General features: G+C 40.0%; 2 protein-coding genes and 1 long non-coding RNA gene across 3 annotated transcripts; 2 read left to right on the forward strand and 1 right to left on the reverse strand.

Annotated features, from left to right (window-relative positions):
• The first annotated feature begins 478 nt into the window (after positions 1-478).
• ube2j2 (ubiquitin-conjugating enzyme E2, J2 (UBC6 homolog, yeast)) lies at positions 479-11613 on the forward strand. The gene is made up of 7 exons (XM_031323964.2): positions 479-755; positions 4491-4621; positions 7923-7963; positions 8103-8205; positions 8879-9017; positions 9116-9196; positions 9299-11613. The coding sequence occupies exons 2-7, from the start codon at positions 4491-4493 to the stop codon at positions 9587-9589; spliced, it is 786 nt and encodes a 261-aa protein (XP_031179824.1). The 5' UTR covers positions 479-755; the 3' UTR covers positions 9590-11613.
• On the reverse strand, positions 10063-24530 carry LOC116067580. Its single transcript, XR_004109255.2, has 2 exons — positions 24402-24530; positions 10063-10259 (listed from the first exon to the last, which is right to left on the reverse strand). It is a non-coding gene; the product is annotated as an uncharacterized LOC116067580 (long non-coding RNA).
• On the forward strand, positions 11875-13459 carry LOC116067526 (RING finger protein 208-like). Its single transcript, XM_031324013.2, has 3 exons — positions 11875-11985; positions 12131-12521; positions 12978-13459. The coding sequence occupies exons 2-3, from the start codon at positions 12199-12201 to the stop codon at positions 13066-13068; spliced, it is 414 nt and encodes a 137-aa protein (XP_031179873.1). The 5' UTR covers positions 11875-11985; positions 12131-12198; the 3' UTR covers positions 13069-13459.

Consider the following 24530-nt stretch of genomic DNA (forward strand, 5'->3'; position numbering starts at 1 on the left):
GAGTCAGGGCGGTGCTCATTATGTTATGGTCATTAGGCCTACTTTGAATAGAACAGTATTGATGTAAGCCTATTGGTAGAGAAATACAAGGAATCTAAAGACAACACAATTGCCTCTTTTACAATAGGTTACAATTAAGCAAGCCCAGCTCTACAGCGAAATGTGTCCGTCCCTACTCTGCCTCCTCCGCAGCGCTACCCTAACCCTAACCAAAGAGAAGGCAACGAGTAGGCAATCAGAAGGAGAGAGCGGGTCATGCCATCCTAGGAGAATAAATTTGCCATCCCGGAATGGCAAGTCTGAGTGACATGTCACATCTATTGTTGTATATGCTTGTTCAAAAGAGTATGGTCCCAGTAGACGCATATGGCTTTTTAATGTGTCAGGCATGTATTATTAACTGATTAAAATGATTAATAGACTACAAATGTAAGTATGGGTATTGTGACTATAAATACATATCTCCCAGAGTAACAGTAGGTTATTAATTAAACATGATCGTACTGTTCGAAAGATTATAATTAGGCATTATATTTCAGATCAGCTGGTGACAGTGATGCGCTTTTTATGTATTTTTCAACCGCTATAACACAAAGAAGAAGAATAAAACCGGAAGCGTCATTTTTCCTCCTGCTGGCGATAGCTAAAGCTACGTTGGTGTCATCGTCTTATCGTTTTGGGGATTGACAACAGAAACAGCAGCCTTATTTCGTGTACAGCCACAAAGAGCAATTTTAACTGGACTCTCCGGAGAGGTATGTATTTTTGCCGTCTAGTTTGTAAATGTCAGAGATGTGTGGGTTAGCTCTCGGTTGTAACAAAACTGTTTGTGCTAGCCGCCGCTAACGCTAGGTAGCCAAACATAGTTCCGGCCTACGTTGGCTAACATTAGCTAGCCTTTAGTAGCCAACACAGTAACGTCACACGCCATATAATAATAACGTACATACAGACAGGACTTTACATACCAGTTGTACATGCTAGCTTTATTTAGCCTGCCTGGGCGGACAGTATTGATTCGCTGTCGTGTGCTGTCGGCAGTCACATATGATGTCATTCTGCAGTTTGAAGTTGATCAGCAGTTTGTTGTTTACAGTAACGTTAGGTGGTTGGGTAACTGTCTGCTCGGTTAGCTAGCTAGAGATTTATCAGTAGTGTAGCTAGCTTGTCAAGGAACGTTAGCTGATTAGCCTCAGCTAACATAAACTGCGTTAACGATAGCTAGCTAAGTAACTTAACCTGTTATTTATTAGGAAGTGACGTCGCTGACATAATTTTAACAGTTACTGTACAACTAGTCTCGTTTGCCAGACCCTCCTCCACAGCTACTGTACAACTCATTAGCGTTATATTGTCGGCTAGCCAAATGACACTGGGTCAGCAGACAGTGTGGTGCAGTTGGCTGATAGGGAAGCTATCTTAAATTCAATGGGTTGAGAAGCAAGGACAGTTAAAAGTAATGTTACATTTAAATCCACACTTCGTGTTGCCCATACATCTAGCAGTATGGTTTCAAAATACTAGGACTTGCATATTTCCATATTAAATAATAATACTTTAACTCCACTATGTTTTAAAATTAAATAATGCACTTTTTTTTACTTGACTAGGCATGGCAAGTTTATATGTATACTCTCGGGATTTTACTATAATTAAAAACAATATAAGATATGGTTAAAACGAAATAAAATAGAGCAAAGGTCACAGTCAAGTTAGTTTTATGAGGGATATGAACAAATGGCCATACATTTAAATTAATTTGTGGCTTCCGAATAGCTGTATTTATTATTATTAGTAGTATTATTAGTAGATTATTATTATTCTACAATTCCAAGCAAAACACGGGTGATCAGCTCATTAAATTGATTTATTGCTGTAGTTTAAATTCCCCACCGGTAGCCTAGTTAAAGCGTAACTCTCGCCAAAATTCAACCTAGGGTCTTTTTGTGAATGTACCCAAGTTAAACTTTCGTTTAAAAGCATAATTATGACGGAATCGCCACTTTTAAGATTTACCGTATCTTCGTTTTTCGGTCAAATGGCCTTTTGAATGGGAGTGCTAGGGGCACTTTTATGCTAGCCTCAAAATAGCTATTTTTAAAACACTAAGAAGGCTCGACACAACATGAAACTTTGCTCGAAGTATCACCAGGGGCTCTACACATGAACTCCAGCATTGAGAACATTGTTTGTGTACCCAGGGTTTACTAAAAACAAAGGTTTTGAACAACTCACCGTTGGTCTTGTTGTTTCCATTGACATATATAAGAATGGACCAACAGATCCCGTTGCTCTGGACGGAGACCAGTGAAGGCCACTTAGAAGCACTTTTCAGGTGATGGCTGAGCGTTACTGCGCAGCCTCCAACTGAGCTCGAAGGCGTAAATGTGACGTGAGCAACGTGTCTGAAAGTTGTAAGTCTTCTGGTAGCTGTGCCAAGAGAAATCTCAATCATTCCGAATATTGCCGAGATGGAGAGCGTAGGTATATGTAAGGAGATAAAATAGGCACAGGCTAATTATTGCTAACAAAAATGCTAGTTAACATTAGTAATTAAACTTAAACAGCTAATGTAAGACGAAACTGCCTGCAAGCTTCTCCTGTACTATACAGTAATTCCTCTACTGTGCGACAGTAAGTCGCGTGGTTATGACACAATCTTTAGCCTATTTTTACAAAAACGTCTGCTACGGAGCCATAACGTGAGGTACAAGGTAATGGAGCCTTTTATACATTGTCGTGTTTCTTTAGAAATAAACAATGCACAAATAAAGTCTTTAAACGCTTCAGATGTAAAGTTATTCTCTGTCAAAGTGGCGCCAAAATGAATGGCAGTCAATGGGATGCTAACGGGAGGTGATCGCTTTGTAGCATTAAAATGGCTTCGCGGTCCGAGAAGAGGCTTACCCCCTTGGTTGTTTCCGGCCGCAGCCATTTTGTCAGTCAAAAACAATCAATTTCCGAATGCAACATAACCGAGAGGAGAGTAAAGATGGAAAGCTCCTAAAGCTTAGTTCCATATAAATGCACGGATTATTTCTTGTTTTGTCGTTATTGAAAAACAATATAACCTCGTAGATGAAAAAGGAGCCTCATATGGAGTCCGTTCATTCGCATTCGGATATCGACTCGTTTTGACTGCCGAGGTGGTAGCGGCCAGAAACAACAAGACCTACAGTGAGTTGTTCAAAACCTTTCTTTTTAGTAAACCCTAGGTACACAAACAATGTTGTCAATGCTTTCGTTAAGGTGTAGAGCCCCTAGTGATACTTCGAGCAAAGTTTCATGTTGTGTTGAGCCTTCTTAGTGTTTTAAAAATAGCTATTTGCCCCTAGCACTCCCACTCAAATTTGACCCGTTTTTTAAAGTTTTTTTATATCAGAAATATGGGTTTCTTAACAACCAAATTACCCAAAATAACACTGATGCATGCACGTTGTATGGAGCCCATACAACATTCTTCGCAGGTACAATTGATGATTACTTTTATTGAATTGTGGGTGTTTTATTCAATTTTATAGCATTTGAAAAAAATATTGAAATTGTTTCAGAACAGTACCCTGACTAAACTTTGACAGATACTTGAATGTGATCCAATCAACATCCTCTGATCTTAACTATTAGTCAAAACAATTCAGAATTTCTGCTTTTTTTTAACTAAAAAATTAGGTATAATGTCATATAAATTAGGTTTATTGACCATGAATTTAAAAAAGTGTTGAGAAAAGTGACAACAACTTTTTTTAAAGTGTCGAGTGCATTGAGAAAAGTGCCAAAAACATTGGAAAAAGAAATTAATTTTCAAATTATGACCCGGAAGGACAACAAATTCCTGGTGGACGGGAAGACAACACGAGGGTTAAGGGACTAGTCTTCAGAATGACCACACTTTGGGAATCTCTGATCTAGATAATCCACAGTCCTAGTCAACAGTTTTAATTAGGAACTAGGTCTGGAACGGTTACATTACAGCAATACTGTGCTAAAGTGACCCCTAATTAGTTGCCATCATTAGGGTTTTTAACCCAAATCTCTACCAAACACCCACTAATCTCCATCAACAATCATGCGACAGTTAAGTTTTCTCATCTGCTCCACTTGAAGCTGTAGTAATGTTTTTCAAACTGCAGTTGAAGCTTTCCACTGGCCAATATGATTTATCACAATATGTTATGTACAATCCTCATTGCTGGCAATCCTACCAATGATTCATCATGATATCTGTGTAACTGTAGAGGAAATTATTTCTAAAATAAAAAAGATAATTTTAGAAACTGTAGAACCCGTAAACTGGGAAAGCGCTAAATTCCCAGAAAGCAGAACAGTTCCAAAGTTGAAATATCTGCAGTAAAGAAAGGCTACACTTTGACCTAGTATTGCAAGGGAATATAACCTGAAATATGTTACTGATACACAGTGCCTCTGTGTATCAGTAACATATTTCAAGATACATTTCAAAAGTCTTTTTTGCATGTCCTCTAAATCCTCAGATGAACAGCAACGGGAATAAGAGAGCTCCAACCACAGCGACGCAGCGACTTAAGCAGGATTACCTCAGGATAAAAAAAGACCCTGTGCCTTACATCTGTGCTGAACCTCTACCCTCCAACATCCTAGAATGGTAAGGTCTTAATCCTGGCAAGGCCCACCGTCAGGAATCATCATCACCAAGGCAATACATTGCATTTCAGTGCTCTAAGGCTGTGTTCACACTTGGCGTCTTTTTTGACAAGAAAAGGTTGACTACTGCTACAGTATCCTAGCCAGAGCGCTATGTTGAGTGGTGCTAACGTTAGATAAAACAAAGCGGTGGAGTGAGCTAGAGAAAGAACAGAGAGAGAGAGCGCGGTGCTGCTAACGTTACATAAAACAGTTTGCAGCCATGCAGGAGCCAGAGATCGAACCGCCAACCTTGTGATTAATGGACGACCCACTGTACCTCCTCCTGAACCCAATATGTGACATAATATAAATGCAGTCCAATCACCAGTTCAAACATTTACTAGTTCTGACGCTAAGTCACTAGGGGTCTTTTCCAGAGAAATCTGTGAATCATGTATAATAATAATAATAATAATAATAATAATAATAATAATAATAATAATAATAATAAAATCGGAATATTTTAAATGATTAAAAAACGGTTTAATTCTTATAAAAAAAATAAAAATCAGCAGGGGTCAGTGTATTAACAGCTTTTTGGTGTGTGGGAAATAAAGTTTTAAAACAGTTGTTTCCCAAGGGGTTTCAAGAGAAATCTGAGGCGTCACAAGAGGATTCATAAAATAACAAAAGGAAAATCACAATTGTGACTTTTATCTCAATGCATTTGTTTTTTGGCGAAATACTGGATACTTTACACTGTATTTACACTTGTTTTGGCTTATCTACCTACGTTTCAATACATCTATCTCTGAGACTGTGAGCTGTGCCCACAACAGTGAACAGTAACAAAGATTCAACAGTAACATGCCTATGCAGATTTAGTGCTGACCAGTGATGGGAATAATGGCGTTATAAATAACAGCGTTACTTTTTTTCCGTAACGAGTAATCGAGTTGATTACTCTTCCCATCTTAATAATGCCATTACTGTTACTGCCAAAAAATGCAGTGCGTTACTATATTTGAAGCTGTTTTTTTTTTTTTCATCAGACCAACTAGATCTGAGTCTGAGCCGAGAGGCAAATACTTTTTTTTTTTTTTTTTTAAACTTACTGTCCTTCCTTGGTTAGTGGGCAGTGGACGACGCAAACGCATAAATGCTGACGATTGGCTGAGGTTGAGTAAAATGTCATGGTAAGCCAATCAGAGGTAGAGTTGGGCGGGTGTTCGAAAGCACGCTAGTCAGACACACAAGAACAACACAAGCGAGTCAGTCAACAAGAGAGAGACGGGTATGGCGTTATGAAATCAAGGAGAGTGTTAACTTTTCCTGCTCCAGTTTTTCCACCGTGGTCAGAAAGAACAGAGGAGACACTTTGTTTCTCTCACTATATGACTCTAGAGTCGGTACTCGCTCGAAAGCTAATCGCCATCACTCTCTCACTTCTCCCTCGCTCTATCACCTACTCCCCACACACACACACGCACAAGTATCAACATCAGGCCACGTTATTTGCACTACAAAGAGTGTATATATTTGTTATTTATTTTTGGTATAGTGCTTAACAAGCATAATTTAATTTTGCCCAGTTGTGGCCTGTTGAGGTGTTGTGTTATTTGTATCGATCCACTATATAAACATAATATCTACATACATGGCATTTGATTGGAGGCTAGTCTCACTTTGTCCCACAGCAACATTAAAATAGTTTAGATTTGTGTACATTGTTTCTGTTAATAATGTATTGTATTAAGTGTCCATTTCATTATAATATTCAGATTTATCATAAATGATTGAACATGCGCATGTATTTTAAGTTCCATTAAAGAGGTGGAGGTAGGGTCACATTTGAGCATTTAAAAATGTACTTGAAAGTAACACAATAGTTACTTTCTGAAATAACTAGTTACTTTCATAATTTGTAACTGAATAACTAATTTAGTTACTTTTTGGAAGAAGTAACTAGTAACTGTAACTAATTACTAATTACTTGCCCAACACTGGTGCTGACATCGTACTATTAACCATGTGATACAAACTATTTCTTCAGTAGAAAGTAGTTCAACAGTTGGGTGTGTTCTTTCAAAGCATCCAGAGAAAATCTGTCTTAAAAAAAAGAAAGATAATTAGCATGTTTTTATTAAGACGATGACCTCCAGCAGAGCATGTCATAACAATACAAGTCTTAAAGGAACACGTGACTTATTGGGAATTTAGCTTATTCACTGTAACCCCAAGAGTTAGACAAGTTGATACATACCCTTCTCATCTCCGTGCGTTCTGTAAGGCTGTCTGACGGATCCAGAGGCAGCAGCCCATCACAGTACGTGCAGGTGAATGGTTCCAGCAAATCTACTGGCTGTGTCTCATGTTACGTTGTTTTTTGTACACGCTGTGACTATACAAATCACAACATGTAAATAGGAACATGTTGGCGTTATTTTGTCACTTATTGGGAGCAGTAGATTTGCTGGAACCATTCACCTGCATGTACTGTGATGGGCTGCTGCCTCTGGAGCTGTCAGACAGCCTTACAGAACGCATGGAGATGAGAAGGGTATGTATCAACTTGTCTAACTCTTGGGGTTACGGTGAATAAGCTAAATTCCCAATAAGTCGCGTGTTCCTTTAAGCATCACTACCACTGTTAATTCTTTGGCTTTCTTTCCAGTTTCCTGTTGTCATTCCTGTCAAACAGCCATTTATTTATATCCACATGCTAGCTACACCTTAATTATACCTAAACCTTCACTACTTGTGAGTTTATTAAATTGAAGGTATTTTTTTCCTACAGATGACAGCACACCTAAGTCATGGCAATGGTGTTTGGGGCAGAGAACATGACCTAGTATCTGTTTTGATATGTAAATAAATACACCCCAAGCGTCCTATTTTTTAACCTTACATTTGACCTTGCTGTTAAGGTCCTTGCACACTGAGTCCGAAATTTTCGTATGCGTTTTTTCGTATGTCTTCCTAAAAATTAGTCACACATACTAAAACTTTCGCAAAAACAATACAAAATGTGACGCTGCTTTCGCTCTGCCTCTCTCTCCTTCTCCCTCCTTTCATCCCTCGCTTCTCTCCGTTGACAGTAGTTGCCTCTCTCGTTTGACAATGGGAAAAGTAGCAAAACATTTTTTAAAGAGGCACTAAAGTGAAGTAGAGTCAGTAGAGTTCAATTCTAGGCCATTGCTAGCACATTAATGCAGGTCTAGAGGATGGATATTTAACCAAAAAATCTTCGTTTGAAATATGTTATTTTTGTTAAAATTTGGAAAATGTAGCACTAACAGAAATCTTTCCTGTCTTCTTAGGCACTATGTAGTCAGAGGTCCTGAGAAAACTCCATATGAAGGTAAAACTGAAAGTTGACACGCATCTACTCTAGTAGCTTCTGTTAATGGTCACATTGTTGGCAAGTTGATTACTGCTCATCTTTGTGGTTTGTGTTTGTTTTTTTATTTTTATCTTCACGTCATATCTGTTTTTCCTAGGAGGATATTATCATGGAAAACTCATATTTCCTCGGGAATTTCCTTTTAAACCACCAAGTATCTATATGATAACACCAAATGGGAGATTTAAGTGTAATACAAGGTAAGAATGTGGTTTTATAATTTATAAATTGAATGAGAATTAAAGCTTTTTGATATTAATGAACGTCTGTTACATTCAAGCCGTTGCCAAATGACCTGCTACAAAGCTAATTAAGACTATCATCTCCACACAACTCTCTCTGTATTTCTCAGTATGGCTGTGTTCAGAAGATTGTGTCGTCTGGTAGGGCTGCACGATATGACCTAAAATCGAAATCACGATTGATTGCACATTTTACCTCAATAACGATTTTTGTGATTCGACGACGGACACTGCATTTTTTAATTACAAAAAAAAAGTTTTAAAAAACGTCTTTTGCATTATAAAAATGTAAATAGGCTATACTCTACAATCTATATTTCTTAACTGCTAATTAACTTGTTAGTCCTAACTTTGAACCAGCAAGTTGCGTTTTAAGCTCCTCTTTTTTTCTGCTTGTGGAGAGCGGTCACGGAAGGCTTGTATCATGTGGACGCACCAACAGTTTTGTTGTCTTTACTTAGAATTCCTCATGGGGGAGACAGAAACGACGCACTATAGCTTTAAAGATTTAAACTGTTTTGTTTTTTTTAATTACTTTGGTCATTTTTTTTTATTATTTCTTTGGTCATTTTTTTTAGAACGTGTTTGCTATTTGCTTTTTTTAGTGTAACTTTACTTGTTTCCTCCACAGGTTATGTTTGTCCATCACAGACTTCCATCCAGACACGTGGAACCCTGCGTGGTCCGTCTCCACCATCCTCACAGGTCTGCTCAGCTTCATGGTGGAGAAAGGCCCCACCCTCGGCAGCATTGAGACCTCTGACTACACAGTGAGTGTAAACAAAATGACAAGTGTACAGCACATTGTGATAAATCACCTGTGATGTCTCAAATATTTGATGTGCTTTTTATCTCCCCTCCCCCCCAGAAAAGACAGCTGTCAGCCCAAAGCCTGGCCTTCAACCTCAAGGATAAAGTGTTCTGTGAGCTGTTTCCTGATGTAGTCGATGTATGTACGAAAGGGTTCTCTAACTTCTTGTAATTGTCTCTCCTCCTTCTCTCCTCTTTTTGTTGGCCTAATAATCTCCCGTTTCTTTCCTTCCCTCCATAGGAGATGAAGCAGAAACAGAAGGCCCAGGAGGAGTTAAGTGCCCGCACTCAGCCCCTCCCCTTACCCGATGTGGTACCCGACGGCGACCCTCAGCACGCCCACTATGGCCTCCCCGCCCTCAATGGAGGTCCCGCCCCCCTCGGGGGTGCAAACCACGTCCCCGGCCTGCAGCAGGCCAATCGCAACCATGGACTTCTAGGTGGGGCTCTTGCCAACCTCTTTGTGATTGTAGGCTTTGCAGCATTTGCCTATACAGTCAAGTACGTGCTGAGGAGCATAGCCCAGGAGTGAGAGGACCCGGTGTTGTAGGGCGATGCTCCCCCCTGCAGGTGAGCCAGCTAGTGGACTCCACATTCTACAAACACTATGTGGGGGAGGGATGTTCAGTCCTGGGTTAAACCCCTCCACCATCACCACCACCACCACCACTACCACTACCGTGGACTTTGGAAGACAGCAACTCAAAGCCCACCCACCCAGGAAGGATTGAGAGGGGGAGGAGGAGGTGGGGGAGTGGATGGGAGTGGCATTAAGGCCGGGGGATTGGAGGGGCTTATTAAAACGGTTGCGATTCACTCTGTGTTTCAGTGGTTTATGTCAGCAGTAGGAATAAACTTGGCTCATGGGTTGTTGAAGAGTGTAGAACTGAGGACATGGTTTGTTGCACTGTGCTGGAGCCAGGTCCCAACAACAGAAAGATGCTAAATATCATAAAACATTACTGATAAAAGCTTGTTTCTTAAACATTTAAGTAGGTAGTTCTCAAAGAAGAAGTTCCCCTGCCCATCACTGCTACAAGTATTTCCCTTCTTGGTCATTCATTATGTCGTAGAGACTCCTCAGCGTATGACTTGATGCTGCTCAATTCAAGAGAAATTGCTTTCATAGCTGCTTTCATCAAGAGGGAATGAGTGCCATAAAGACCAGTTGTGTGGTTCTCCTAATTAATGTTTTCTTCAACCTAATTTCGGGAATCGCAGTCAGTTTTGGCATTGGAGTCAGTTTTCTTTGTTATGCCTTTCCATGCAATAGAATCAAGGCATCAGGTTTCTATAACCTGTGCTGCAGCTCAAGAACTGGTTTCACTACCAACAATTATCTGCCTTCACTACATCACACGCAACTGGGTAAAGGTGGAATGTGTTGATCTCCAGATAAAATAGAACATTCATTCAATCATACAGACATTCATGATATTACACACACCCCTGTCCCTAACTACCCCTGTCAAAGGTTGACATGCCTAAAATCTTTGAGGTTTTATATGTGCCAAGAATATGTCTGCGTATTGTTAGCACAAATGGAAGCTCATAGGAACCGTCTTGTGTTCCATGTAAGGGTAATGGATGATTTCTAACCTGATTTATTAGCACCTCATTAGCACTCACTGACAAAGACGGACAAAACAATCTAAACGCAGCAAAAAGTACACAACAATGTGATAAAAGTAGAACCTTATGCACTTGTCTGTATGTGTATTTCATCGATAGGATCTATTTTCTGTAGTAAAGCTTAACATCTGATGAGGCATCACAGGCCGAGCAAACAGCGCTGAAAGTCAACCTACAAAGTCATCAACAGTATTGACAAGTGTATTTATATCTGTATCTTAATTAATGTATACATAAAAAGCATAAAACTTGGCCTGCCAGTCTGTGAAAGAGCTACTGATACATGGTCAGAGTCTGATGTGAGTCCAGGCGTGCTCTCCTGTCAACCCATGAGCCAAGCAGTGAGCCCAGTGTCTACAGAGAAGTAAATAGAGACCAGGACCTTCCTTAAATTGGCTCAGCTGACCAGTATAGCAGCACTCTATATAGGTCCAAGTGAAGAGACTCATGAAGAGAACCAACATTTTTGTTTCTGTATATTATTTTCTATTTTTGTTCTCTTATTTATAGAAACTGCCTCGGCTTATCTGTAATCATTCTAAGGAAACGTCTAGTGTTTGCTAAGCAGGGCAGTGCGGGCAAACACAAGCACAGACATGCCTCGGCCCAGGCTCACGTAACTGCTGATAATTTACTGTTGTGCATTGCATTTAGTAAAGATGGTTCTACTGTGTATCTGTTTCAACAGAAAAAGTGTCTGAAAGCAGATTTGCCTTTCTATAGCTCTTTTTATGGCACCATCTTAAAAAAAGACAAACTGATGATGATGATGATGATGATGATGATGGGAGTGCGTTTGTGTGATCATACAGCAAATGCCCAAATTTCCATGCTTCAGTTAATCTTGTGTGACATTGTATGTTTTCATAGTAAATGCAAATAAATTACCCTGCTTGGCAGGGCATTTTAGGAAACCTTCCTTTTAATCTGCTTCTGTGACAAATCGTACTGTTAATATGTCCATAAACATTTTAGCGAGTTGTTGTATAATGAGGTCAGAGTTTTATTTTCTTAAAATAAAAACGTCATTTTAATCAAATCGAGATTGCTCACAAAGGCTATACTCTTTTGATTATATAACACTGGAAGTTATGAGCACGTGTTACTTGTGTGACATTCAGAGTGGAGTTCCCCAGAACTTGTTTACCTGACGGTGCTTCTTTGGAAATGGTGTTATCTGCATGCAACGTCATCTACATGAATGCTTTTAAGAGCTCCCAAGCCAGGCAGTCATCAGTCAGCCCAGCAGACACACTGCCTTCAGTAGTAAAGCAGTCTATCATATCAATCCTGCAAGTAAGTCTTTTTCTAAAAGGGCTGCTAGATGTGTTTGTATTGTTTTATTTTATTGTAAATATGTATTATCAGGAAAAGAATTTCTTCATGATATTGAATATTTGATTTTTTTTTTTTACTGATTTCTTTTTGTCATGTGCTGCAGGTTGTCTGGTGAAGTGAGACACTCTGCTTCCAGTCTGTGCTACATCTTCTCTACACCATTCAGCCACCATGTTCATAAACGAAGAGCTCGAGTGTGTCGTGTGCTGCTACGAGTACTCACGCAGCGACCGGGTCCCGCGGGTCCTCCACTGCAGCCACACCTTCTGCGCCCCCTGCCTGGAGAAAATGTCCAAACTGGATGGGGGCATACGCTGTGTCTCCTGCCCTCTGTGCCGCTGGATTACCTGCACCCCAGTCAGCCTGACCCTGTCCGGGGCCCTGTGGGTCAACACGGACATCTGGGACCAGATTCTAGAGGCGCAGCAGTGGAGGAAGCAAGACGCTGTGGAGGATTTCAACATCACAAAGACCCAACTCATTGAGACAACACTGTAAGTGTATGTTTAGTTATGAAAAATTCCTTCTGGTTAAATCCTTTCCTGTAACAAGCAGATAGGATTCAATATATATCCTACAAAGCCACATCTTTCTAAATTGTTAAATATTGAAAACAAATGCAGTTTTTGCAATTATGAACCAGAATCTATAACACATTTATTTTACCATTGTATACATTCAATTACTTTTTGGACTCAAATTATGCATTATATATTTATATATATATTTTTTTTATTTTGAACATGAGAATTTGAACATTGGATTAATTGTCAACTTGCAGTATATGCTGTATATTTGAATGTATTTTTTAAAGTAATGTAAAAAAAAAAACTAAGTGTATCCTCAGTTGTTATTCTAATAAATTATGTCTGTAAGAGAAACTTGTAGCTGCAGTGTTATTTTATGCAAGCCTTATATCTAAACAAATCTCTCTCTCCATCCCTCTTTAGCCCTAATTCAAGACGCTCTGGTTTCATGTCTAAACTCCAAAAAATGTTCAGCTGTGGGCTGCTGCAAGGAGGAGAGATGGACACCTGCTGACAGTTTAACAGCAGAAGAAATGGCAGCGGCATCTCCCTTTCGCATCATGTTTAACTTGACAGTCCAATGTAGCAGTGCGTCTGCAGCGCAGGACGCCTGCAGTTTGCAGGACCACAGTTAACTTACTAAAGGACAGACCTCTCAGGCGGCCTGCGTCTCGGTCCCTGCTGGACACTCGCGAGGAGCGAAGGACCTGAAGAGCTTTGTGTGAGGTTTTGTAGGTTTAAAACAATCATCTCAAGGCTCTTTATCATAATTGATGAGAGCCTCATGCTGAACTCTGAAGTGGTTTAAAACTGGAAGTTTTGATCTGTGAATTTGTTGTTAAGAGTAACTGTGAAATATCAACAAATCAATATTCAATCAATTCTGATTTGTTTCCCAAAGCTGACTTCTATACCCAGCTAACGTGTGTTTTAAGTGTGAAGAGCTTATTCTGATTCAAAGGATATTTATGAATTCAGTGCTATAAGGGATGCTATGTAAATTATTGTTGTGTGTGTGTGTGTGTGTGTGTGTGTGTGTGTGTGTGTGTGTGTGTGTTTCCCATGATCTCTACAAACCTATCGTTAGCTTAAGTTGACTGGCTGACTAAACAGGGAGGGACTAGAAATCGTCTCCGTTGCTTTTTAAAACAAAATGTTGTGGCATTTTTAGGCCTTTATTTGACAGGACAACTTAGACTTGAAAGGAGAGAGAGGGGGAATGACATGCAGCAAAGGGTCGCAGGTCGGAGTCGAACCAGCAGCAGCTGCAGCGAGGACCAATTCTCTGTACATGGGGCGCACGCTCTACCAGGTGAGCTACCCAGGCGCCCCCTCTGTTGCTTTTTTTATTTATTTTGAGAGTGAATTGCCCCACAATATGAATACAGGTTTTACTTTTATTTTGTTGGTAACCGTTGTTGTATAATCGCAATATTACACGAGAGGGTTTGATTAAAGTCATATTATTGGCACTTCAGTGATGTCACTTCAGTGATGTCACTTCAGTGATGCGGCTAGGACTGAGGCACTTGTGCCAATAATGACGTTAAATCAAACCCTCTCGTGTAATATTGCTTAATCGTCTGTGAATAAAGTGTTACTGTTTGGGGACATGAAGAAAATTGTTCTAGTAACCAAAGATGTAAAGCTTTTTAATAAAGTTGTTTACAAGTATCTCTTGACTTGTGTCCATTGTTTCTCACTTTCGTTTCGTTTTTTCTCATTCATTCAGTCAGAAATCATAAATCATAAATATGAGCCTTTTAAATTTTAAATGTAAATTCAGGGCTCTGCTATTTAAAATTGAAAGTACAGTATTTTTGGTGGAACAAGCTTTTTTAAAACCCTGATAATATAACAGCATATAAAGAACGTCATAAGGAGGAAGGTTACCCCCCCTTTCTCTGCTTTGCCTGCCCAGAGAATTTGGCCCGCCCATGAGAAAGAGAGAGACATCATGGCTTGAAAACAGAAGCATGGCAGTTGGTCAAGGCCACACCCCCACCCTCCACCTTGCCCCCCCCCCTCTCCTCCTCAATAGCATTTAAAGCTACAGACACAGAAATGGCACATCCTAAGGAAAGCTCATTGTGGGACTGGCTCTAGTGGCTGTAATTCTGCACCAAGGCTGAATTTCGGGAAAGAGACTTCAGATACAGTATTAGGGGACCACTAAGGCCTATATAAAAGAGACTTCAGATACAGTATTAGGGGACCACTAAGGCCTATATAAAAGCATCCAAAAAGCAGCATGTCATAGGACCTTTAAATATAATCCTTAAAGGACAATTCCGGCGCAGAACGAACCTAGGGGTTAATAACGGATGTGTACCCACTCTGTCGTTCTCTGGGACATGTTTTCATGCTAATTGATTGTGTTTGGAGCTTGAACGAAGCTAGCGCGGACCGCTGGTTAGCTCACAACGCTAGTATTCGGGGCACAGGAAAAGTAAAGACAAATCGCTATTTATACCACTAAAAAGGCTAAAAATATCACCAAACTTCAATGGTAGCATAGTGAGGGTAGGGATGGCTGACGCGAAACTGACGTTCTGAAACTTTGTCGAGATCCCAAAGCGCAGATGTTTCGAAACACTGATCCGAAGCGTGATTCAAAACACCCATGTCACGTGACTACAGCTAAATGAAGCTTCGGAGTGTTTCACAAGTGTTTCGAATCAGCGTTTGATTGACAGGGTCAGGAACAGACCACACAATCACACAGCTGTATAAAAGTGAAGTCAACGCATCTTGACCTTGTGGGTTTTTGTGAGAGGAGTTTGATTTTGAGATAGCGGATTTTTGGTGATATAGTGACATTTATAGTGCGATTTGTTTAATTATATTTAGGCTTACATTTAAATTTACACATTGACTGATAGGCTAGAGACAGACAGAGTATACATATAGTGACACATTAATAGATTAATAGATAGATACATAGATAGATAGATAGATAGATAGATAGATAGATAGATAGATAGATAGATAAAAATGGAGGCTCCACAGAAGAGATGCCGTACATCTGTGGTGTGGGAGCATTTCCATTTGGAAACCCCAAATAAAGTGAGATATATGTATTGTGATCGGCAGCTAGCCTACTGCAACAATACATCATCCATGATGCGCCATTTGAGGAGCACTCATCCTGCCATTTTGCAGGGTGCAGAGGATGGTAGCATTCCCCCTGTACCTAGGCCTGCTACTGACACTGCTGGGCCATCTAAGCAAGGTATGCATTGTTTGAAATATAATTATAATTGAAATATAATAACAAACTGTTGGGACACTGTTTAGAAAGTCCATAGGCCTGTGTCAACCTAAGCCCTACAACCTAACGTCCCAATCACAACTGCCAATCATGTTAAAAAACAGCTTCACTGTGAATATGTTGTCAATATAATATAATATTTTGTGAATATACATTTTATAGGTCTACATATGAGTACCCAATCTACAGCCAGTGAAGGCATCATTTTGGTTTTCCTAATTGTTGTAGTTCTACATTCCATTTTATCTTTCTCTGCACACTGAGCATAAACGTTCATAACATAACTTTGTTTAGGAAGGTTTCCAAATAATAAACCAGTAGGCTACTTTTGATAGCTGTGCACTATTTGAAGCTGTATTTTTTCAATGTATTTGTCTGAAAGTATGTTTTATCTTCTTTTTTAAAAGGCAGACAGAGGGAATTGGATGAGGCTCTTCTAAACATGGTGGTGAAGGATCTGCAGCCCTTCACCATCGTGGAGGATGAGGGTTTCAGGGCCTTTGTGAACAAGCTTGATCCAAGCTATGTCCTCCCATCCCGGAAGGTGCTTAAAACACTGGTCAGCGAAACAACAAACAACAACAACAGACAACAAAACCAAGGAGAAGACAATGGAGGACCTACAAAAGGCCGAATTTGTTAGCCTTACGGCTGACATGTGGTCCTCCCATTAATATGGACGGATATCTTGGTGTAACTTGCCATTACATAACACCAGAGGCAAAGATGGCAACTGTTGTACTGGGTGTAAGGAGGTTTTACCAAACCCACACAGCCCAGCATATCATGGAGGCTAAAGCCTTGCTAATGGCTGAGTGGGGAATAACCTCCAAAGTTCAGTGCATGGTGACTGACAATGCAAACAACATGATCCTAAGCGCCCAGCTACTCCACCTTCGCCATGTGCCATGTTTTGCTCATAATTTAAATTTGATTGTGAAAAAGGCCCTAGATCAAACCCCAGTCATCAATGAAATACGCCAGAAAGCCAGAAAGATAGTGGGGTTGTTCAGATCCAGCTGCAAAGCAAAGGACAAGCTTGTGGAGATGCAGGGCTTGATGGCCAGACCAACTCTGAAACTGATACAGGAGGTTGAGACAAGATGGAACAGCACATTCGACATGCAACAATGCTTGTATGAGCAACGTGAGCCAGTGGGTGCTGCATTTTCCAATTTAAACAGTGATACTGCTTCCCTGACAAGTTTTGAGTATGACATTATTCAACAATCATTGTCACTACTGCAACCATTCAAACTAGCAACAACAGAGATGTCAGAGGAACAGAGAGTGTCTGCTTCAAAGCTTATACCACTGTACAGGATGTTGCAGCACAAGCTTGCACAGAAAAAAGGACATGCAACGCAGGAATCAACTGTACAATTAGGTAGGCCACAATGACCATACTACCTATGTAATTGGCCATAACTGTCATATTGTTGTCATTATTATAATTAATATGGTTTTCTATGTTTTGGCTCATAGGCTCACATCTGCAAGAAGGTCTGCAGTCCAGATGTGGAGGGTATGAGACTTTTAGAGCCTTGGCACTGGCTACACTGCTGGACCCAAGGTTAAAAAATGTGGTGTTTGGAAATCCTGCCAAAGCCCAGGACGCTGAAAAGCACATCACACTGGAGTGTGCTTCGCTGATGCGTTCAAACACAACTCCTGGTGAGCAGTTTCAGTCTATGTTATGTTATGTAATCTGATTCATGTAATTTATACTTCATATATGCCGTCAGTTTAGGATTTGTTACTAATTGCTGTTTTCATTTTCATTCAGAGCCACACATGTCAACATCAGGCCCATCATGATCATCATCATCATCAACATCAACACCAGTAGAAACACAGGACAGTTTATGGGAACTTTTTGATGATCGTATCCGTGAAACCCAGATAATACACAATGCTACAGCTGATGCCACAGTGGAAGTGAAAAAATACCTCAACGATGCATTTTTTCCCAGAACTCATGATCCCCTAACTTACTGGAAAGAGAGAGCAGTAATCTTTCCTCATTTGTATGCCCTAAAAAATATCTTTGCATGCCAGCAACAAGTGTCCCTTGTGAGAGGATTTTTTCAAAGGCTGGAGAAATTATCTGTAAAAAAAGAAGTAGGCTAAGTCCTTCCACAGCAGAGAAATTAATATTTTTGAATAAAAATCTATAATAAAGTGAGATATTGTGGCTTGATTTCTTTTATTAATATTAATTTTTCATGAACAAAATAACATTATGCACAGTGAGGAGCCTACAGGTTACAAGCTTCACATATTAGAAAATATATCTCCAAACACATTCAATTAGCATGAAAACATGTCCCAGAGAACGACAGAGTGGGTACACATCTGTTATTAACCCCTAGGTTCGTTTTGCGCTGGAATTGTCCTTTAAATATTGAATGTCAAATATATTTTAACATGGTTAACAGTCACAATTAAGAATTTTGTTCTCATTTAACAAATTATTTTCTCACATTTACTAAATGTTTGACCTTTTCCGTATCCCGTGAAGGTTTTTCACAAATTTTTATAAATGTTTTCCACCCAAAATAAAAAACAATTTTTACATATTTGTTGAATGTAAACATTACAAGGAAACTTTTAAAAGTCAGCTGAAAACATTTTTTAAAACATTTTTAATTGTATACCCCATAGTGTAGTTTAGCATTTATTTCCAGCCAGGTATATAAGTCATCGGATATCCAATAGCGGCTTTTCACTTCACTTTTTTATTGAAGTAACAATAACAGTTTTCACTGTTTATCAACACTGATGACTATATGGTTCAGTGTGACTGATGTCGCTTTGGTTATGAAGCTTTGCCTTTAGTTCAAAGCTCATAAAAGCTTCTTTTTCTTCTTATGAACCGTCATAAAGACAAACCTTCCCACGCTGTGTTCTCTGCAGATGCTCTTTGTTTTGTAGGCAGAGACAAAATATGCTACCTGACCCGTTAGGTTTATGTACCCTGGAAAAGGCCTGAATAGCCTCAATCTTAAAGGACAATTCCGGCGCAAAACGAACCTAGGGGTTATTAACAGATGTGTACCCACTCGATCGCTCTCTGGGACATGTTTTCATGCTAATCGAATGTGTTTGTAGCTTGAAACAAGCTAGCGCGGACCACTGATTAGCTTACAACGCTAGTATTCGGGGCACAGGGAAAGTAAAAACAAATCGCTATTTATACCACTAAAAGGGCTCAAAATATCACCAAATTCCAATGGTAGCATAGTGAGGGTCCCTAAATGTTAACTGAAGCATTGAGAACATTGTAAATGTGCAGACAGTTTATTAAAAAGATAGTTTAGAAAGTCCCAAATCCCTCTTCCGGTCGGGCACTTTTGCCTGGCCTAAGAAAGGCATTAAATATCTTGGTTTAACATTCCCCCCCCATATTGACGGATCTGATCAAAACAAATTTTGACCCCCTACTGGACAAACTGTGGGCTGATATAGAGCGGTGGTCTCCATTGTTTTTACTTTCCCTGTGCTCCATTATCTCTCTATGTGGGGCAAGGCAAACATCATTAAAATGAATTGTGCTCCGAAATTCAACTACTTGCTACAGGCTCTCCCAGTCCGAATTCCTTTGCGCTATTTCAAAGAATTTGATCAACTTTGTAATACATTTTTATGGAATAACAAATGCCCCAGGATGAACCTGCGAAAGCTGCAGAGGCCAGTGGACAGAGGAGGATTAGGTGTCCCCAACTTGCTCTTTTACCATTATGCGTTCACCATTAGGCATATGGCACAGTGGTCTTTGCCCCGGAGAGAGCCCCCCCGTGGTTTCACCTCGAAAGCGCGGTGTCCTCCCCTCTCACACCCATAGCATACATCACAGCTAAATTAGCCCAACAGAATCAGTCACATCCCATTTTGTCACACATTCAGTGGGTCTGGAAGAGAGTAGCTAAGATCTTTAAATTTGATTCGTATCTGCACCAGTCTGCCGGGATCTGGCAAAATCCCAAGCTCTGTATAAATAAATCTCCCTTCCTTTGGAAGCTCTGGTTGCAAAAAGGGATTAGGGTGCTTGGAGACTTGTACCATGATGGGACACTAAAATCTTTTGAGGCACTTAGATAGGAATTTGACTTACCACGTAATTAACAATGTAAGTATTTTCAGTTAAAACACCTTCTGGTGCAGGCAGGGGCGTAGGAATGAGTTTAACATTGAGGGGGACACATATCGGAAACCTGACAGATCCGTTACGGTTTGAACAGAAATATGTCATAAATTAACTACACTGCAAAACATTCACCAACATACTGTATTCTACTAAAAAGATACATTTGTAAAGATAAAAGAAAACACATTTTGAATGGCAGTAATTAACTGACAAATCAATTATTTAATTGCAGGCCTAATCATCCAGTTTTGTAGATTAATAAATAACACATATTGATTAACATTTGAATTCAAAATTTCTGAATACATTTTCTTTTCTTAGTTGTATCTTATGCCTCAATGAACAGACACAGATACATGCAAAGGTTAAGGTGAAAGACAAAAACAGCATCAAGAATTTTAACATATAAACCAACTTGTTTTTACTCTCGAGTGTGATATCCTTCCACATTTCCACTAATTAACTGGTGTGTGAAGGTAAACGAAAAAGACATTAGAATGGATGTAATGAACTGATAAATATCAATTCCTCTGTAGTTTTCTGTTACAAATAAAAGTTGGATAGCACTGTACAGTCCTGCATTCAATAATTTGCGTGCTGTGATTTTTCCAGTGTCAAACATGTGCCGTGGCACACAAAAGGTTGAAAAACACTGGCCTAGGCAAAAGAGCCAAAATGTTTTTTCCTCCTGTCATTTGCAACCACAAATTGCTTGCAAACTGACTTCTTGTCCAGTAAGTCAAGTTTATCCTGATGGACATGACAAACAGCAACATGGTTAAGTCTGTTTTGAGTCATTGTGGAACGGAGCCAAGTTTTGAGCCTGCGGAGGACACTAAAACTTCTCTCTGCCTCAGAGGATGACACAGGGACTACCAAAAGCAACCTGACCAGGTTTTCCACTTGCCCAAATAGTCTACGTACCTCTACAGGCAATCCAGGTCATTGTCAACATAACGCAGGCAAATACTTTCTTGTTCTTGCCCTGAAATGTCTTGTGTTCCATCCATAATAACTGCATACTGAAGAACTGGTAGATCTCTGATTGTAGCAGCTATTCCACTAACAATGTTGTTGCTCATTTTAGACAGAATTTCATTCTGGATCTGTGGACTGATGTAGTCTTTCTGGGACCTCTGCAACCATTTGGCTAAAATGACATCATCCTCTGCCTTGTCTTTCAAGAGTTGATAAAAATTACTGTTTTCATCCTCATGTCCTCTCAAGGCCTGTCCCTGTCGTGCCAAATATTTGATGAAACTGACAATTTTCCCCAGACAGTGCCTGTTGTCTGCTTGTTGATTCGCCAAAGCACTGGACAACTGTGCATTTACAGGACGATTTTCTTGTGCAGTCACAGAGACAGCATGACGGTGTGTATGACTACTTTCATGTGCTTTAAATTTTTCAATAGCTTTTTTCCAATTTTTGAATCCAGAAGTGATAAAGGCGGGCTCTGATTTTACAGCAAATGGTGTGAGTTTGTCCTGGTAAATTCTCATGCAATAAAAACACAAAACCCCCTTCTGCACTGCATCATAATGGAGCCAGGGAAAGTCCTTGTACCACCGCTCTTGAAAGGAGAGAGTTCTGTTAGACAGAACTTGAGTGTCAATTAGTTTTGGGTGTGGCTGATATGACTCTGTCCTCTGTCCCCTGACTTCAGTGTCTCTCAGCTGTCTGTCCCTGCTCTGAACACCCTAAAAGGAAAACAGTCACAATGTCACACAATGCGACAAGACTGCAGTTACTACAAGCACCCTAACCTTAACCCTTTAATAAGTGAATAAGGTATAGAAAAATACTGATGGGAAAGCTAGTGCAATATTAAAATCATGTTTGTTATATTATTGTTTAAGTTAAACCGTGTTCACTTCTTATCATGTTCAAACCTTCCTCTCATGATCAACAAACTAAAATCACCTCAGCCTTCATATAACACCTACCTGCAGCTCTGCAGTGCTGGCTCTCCCTGCATCTCCCTCACCGCTGTTAGTTTCCAGCTGAACTTCATCTGATCTCTAATATGAAAGCAGTGGAGATGGATAAGGTATAGAAAAATACTGATGGGAAAGCTAGTGCAATATTAAAATCATGTTTGTTATATTATTGTTTAAAACCCTTGTGTTGACTTCAGGTCACATTGGCCCGTTTTAAATTTTTGTTTTACATCAAAAAATATTGGACGTAGAAATAAGCGCTGAAAATGTGTAGAAGAAAAATTTAAAAATTTAAAACGTTGGAAAAAGCAAAAACAAATTATGAAAAAAAGGCGTCACAAATGTCAGGTTTCAAGGTTGAAGGGAAGACAACACAAGGGATAAGTTAAACCGTGTTCACTTCTTATCATGTTCAACAAACTAAAATCACCTCAGCCTTCATATAACACCTACCTGCAGCTCTGCAGTGCTGGCTCTCCCTGCATCTCCCTCACCAGTGTCACCACTGTTAGTTTCCAGCTGAACTTCATCTGATCTCTAATATGAAAGCAGTGGAGATGAATAAGGTATAGAAAAATACTGATGGGAAAGCTAGTGCAATATTAAAATCATGTTTGTTATATTATTGTTTAAGTTAAACTGTGTTCACTTCTTATCATGTTCAACGAACTAAAATCACCTCACCCTTCATATAACACCTAACACCTACCTGCAACTCTGCAGTGCTGGCTCTCCCTGCATCACCCTCACCACTGTTAGTTTCCAGCTGAACTTCATCTGATCTCTAATATGAAAGCAGTGGAGATGGATAAGGTATAGAAAAATACTGATGGGAATGTCATGAACAAGCGAAAAGCACACAGACAGACTAACTCCTTTCTAGATGTGGGAGATGTGTAACGTTGCTCGTTTTCAAGTTACATGGGTTAAGTTAATAGAAAAATCATGTTCTTTTACAATCATCTTAAATACTGTTTTTAGTGTAAATCGCTTTTGTCCATTACGTTACTGGAAAGTCCCTCATATTTTCGCCAGCCAACGTTGGCTAATAACGTTAATAGTGACAACGTTTACCTACAAGAGTGTACTAGTTAGCTAGATGTTGAATCACAACATCAGCTTAACATCAACAAGTCTAACGTTAGACAGAAAATATAATTATCCTCCTGGACAAAATTATTACCAACTCACATTTCCTTTCTTTCTTTTCTTCCCCATGAGAAAGAAATCACTTAAACTAAGCTGCTGCTGTCTTTTCATCTTAACCTCTGACTACCTGTCGCCAGCTTCAGACCCCCGCTTCCCAAACAGTCTGAGCCGTTGAGGGGGTGGGCCGGTGACAAGACGCTGTGTTGCGCTTTCAAAATAAAAGCATGCAAGTTAAAGATTTCAAAATCAAATATTTTTCTCCTCCGCGGTATAATTTTTGGGTGGGACAGATGCGACTCTCTCCAATATTGGAGGGGACACGTCCCCTCCGTCCCCCCCGGTTCCTACGCCCTTGGGTGCAGGTCTTCGGCTCCCCTTCATTAGTCCCACCGAGCAGTGACATGTTAGAGAAGGTCCTAACAATTTTTGGGCGCGGCCATGAAGCCTCGGCTTACTACGCTATGTTCCTTACGGCCTCGGACTCTAATATATTGTCCCTTAAAATGACATGGGAAACTGACCTAAAGGTGTCTTTCACAGATGCTGAATGGGGCAGAATTCTTAGAAATGGGAAAAAAAATGTCAAGGGAACTGCGAACGCGACTTATCCAATTCAAAATACTGAATAGAATCTATTTGACTCCATCCAGGCTGCATAAGGTTGGTTTGGTTGATGCCTCTGAATGCTGGAGGTGTCGGGACAAAAATGGTACCCTAGTACACATGCTCTGGAGTTGCCCAGAAATTCAGGCATTTTGGTCTTCCCTACATACAATCGTAGAGAAAATTGTCGACCAGAATATCCCGTTCACCCCTAGCCTGTTTATTTTGGGGGACCCCTCTGCATTAAGTGACCTGACCCCTCCGCTCTCTAACTGGACCCAGACTGTCCTCATGTTAGGCCAAACTTCTGGTCAAAGAATGGAAAGCCCCCTCTGCGCCTGCACTGGATTTGTGGCGCGCCGCTCTGGGTCAGCTGGCTGCCCTTGAACAACTGTCCTATAGGTTGCTTGACAAAGTGGAGGTGTACAACTTGAAATGGGGGGAGTATCACTCGTACACTTTGGGCATTTAATGGCGTTCCGACTCATAAACATAGCATTTAACTAGAAAATATGACTGGATACATTTTGATAGAATACTGTACCTATATATAGGCAAGGTTGTAAACTTAAGGGTCTGTGCATCACTGTCTCTTTTTCTTTCTTTTTTTTTTTCCTTTTTTATAATTTTCTATAATGTATTCATAGTTTGGTTTTTGTCTATGGTCGCACTTTGTCTTCCTTTCATTCTATTTTGTTGTATGTGTACTGCTTATTTTAATTAATGTTGTCTTCAACCTAATTTAAACCACGGCTTCGGGAATCGCAGTCAGTTTTGGCATTGGAGTCAGTTTTCTTTGTTATGCCTTTCCATGCAATAGAATCAAGGCATCAGGTTTCTATAACCTGTGCTGCAGCTCAAGAACT

Source organism: Sander lucioperca, chromosome 6 (assembly GCF_008315115.2).
Source record: "Sander lucioperca isolate FBNREF2018 chromosome 6, SLUC_FBN_1.2, whole genome shotgun sequence".
Lineage (NCBI taxonomy): Eukaryota > Metazoa > Chordata > Actinopteri > Perciformes > Percidae > Sander > Sander lucioperca.

Excerpts from the sequence above, each read along its gene's own strand:
- ube2j2 (XM_031323964.2), top strand. The coding sequence starts at position 4,491 with ATGAACAGCAACGGGAATAAGAGAGCTCCAACCACAGCGACGCAGCGA. Across the intron at positions 8,206-8,878 it reads AGATTTAAGTGTAATACAAG|GTTATGTTTGTCCATCACAG; the intron begins GTAAGAATGTGG and ends TTTCCTCCACAG. Across the intron at positions 9,197-9,298 it reads TGTTTCCTGATGTAGTCGAT|GAGATGAAGCAGAAACAGAA; the intron begins GTATGTACGAAA and ends TTCCCTCCATAG.
- LOC116067526 (XM_031324013.2), top strand. The coding sequence starts at position 12,199 with ATGTTCATAAACGAAGAGCTCGAGTGTGTCGTGTGCTGCTACGAGTAC. Across the intron at positions 12,522-12,977 it reads CAACTCATTGAGACAACACT|CCCTAATTCAAGACGCTCTG; the intron begins GTAAGTGTATGT and ends ATCCCTCTTTAG.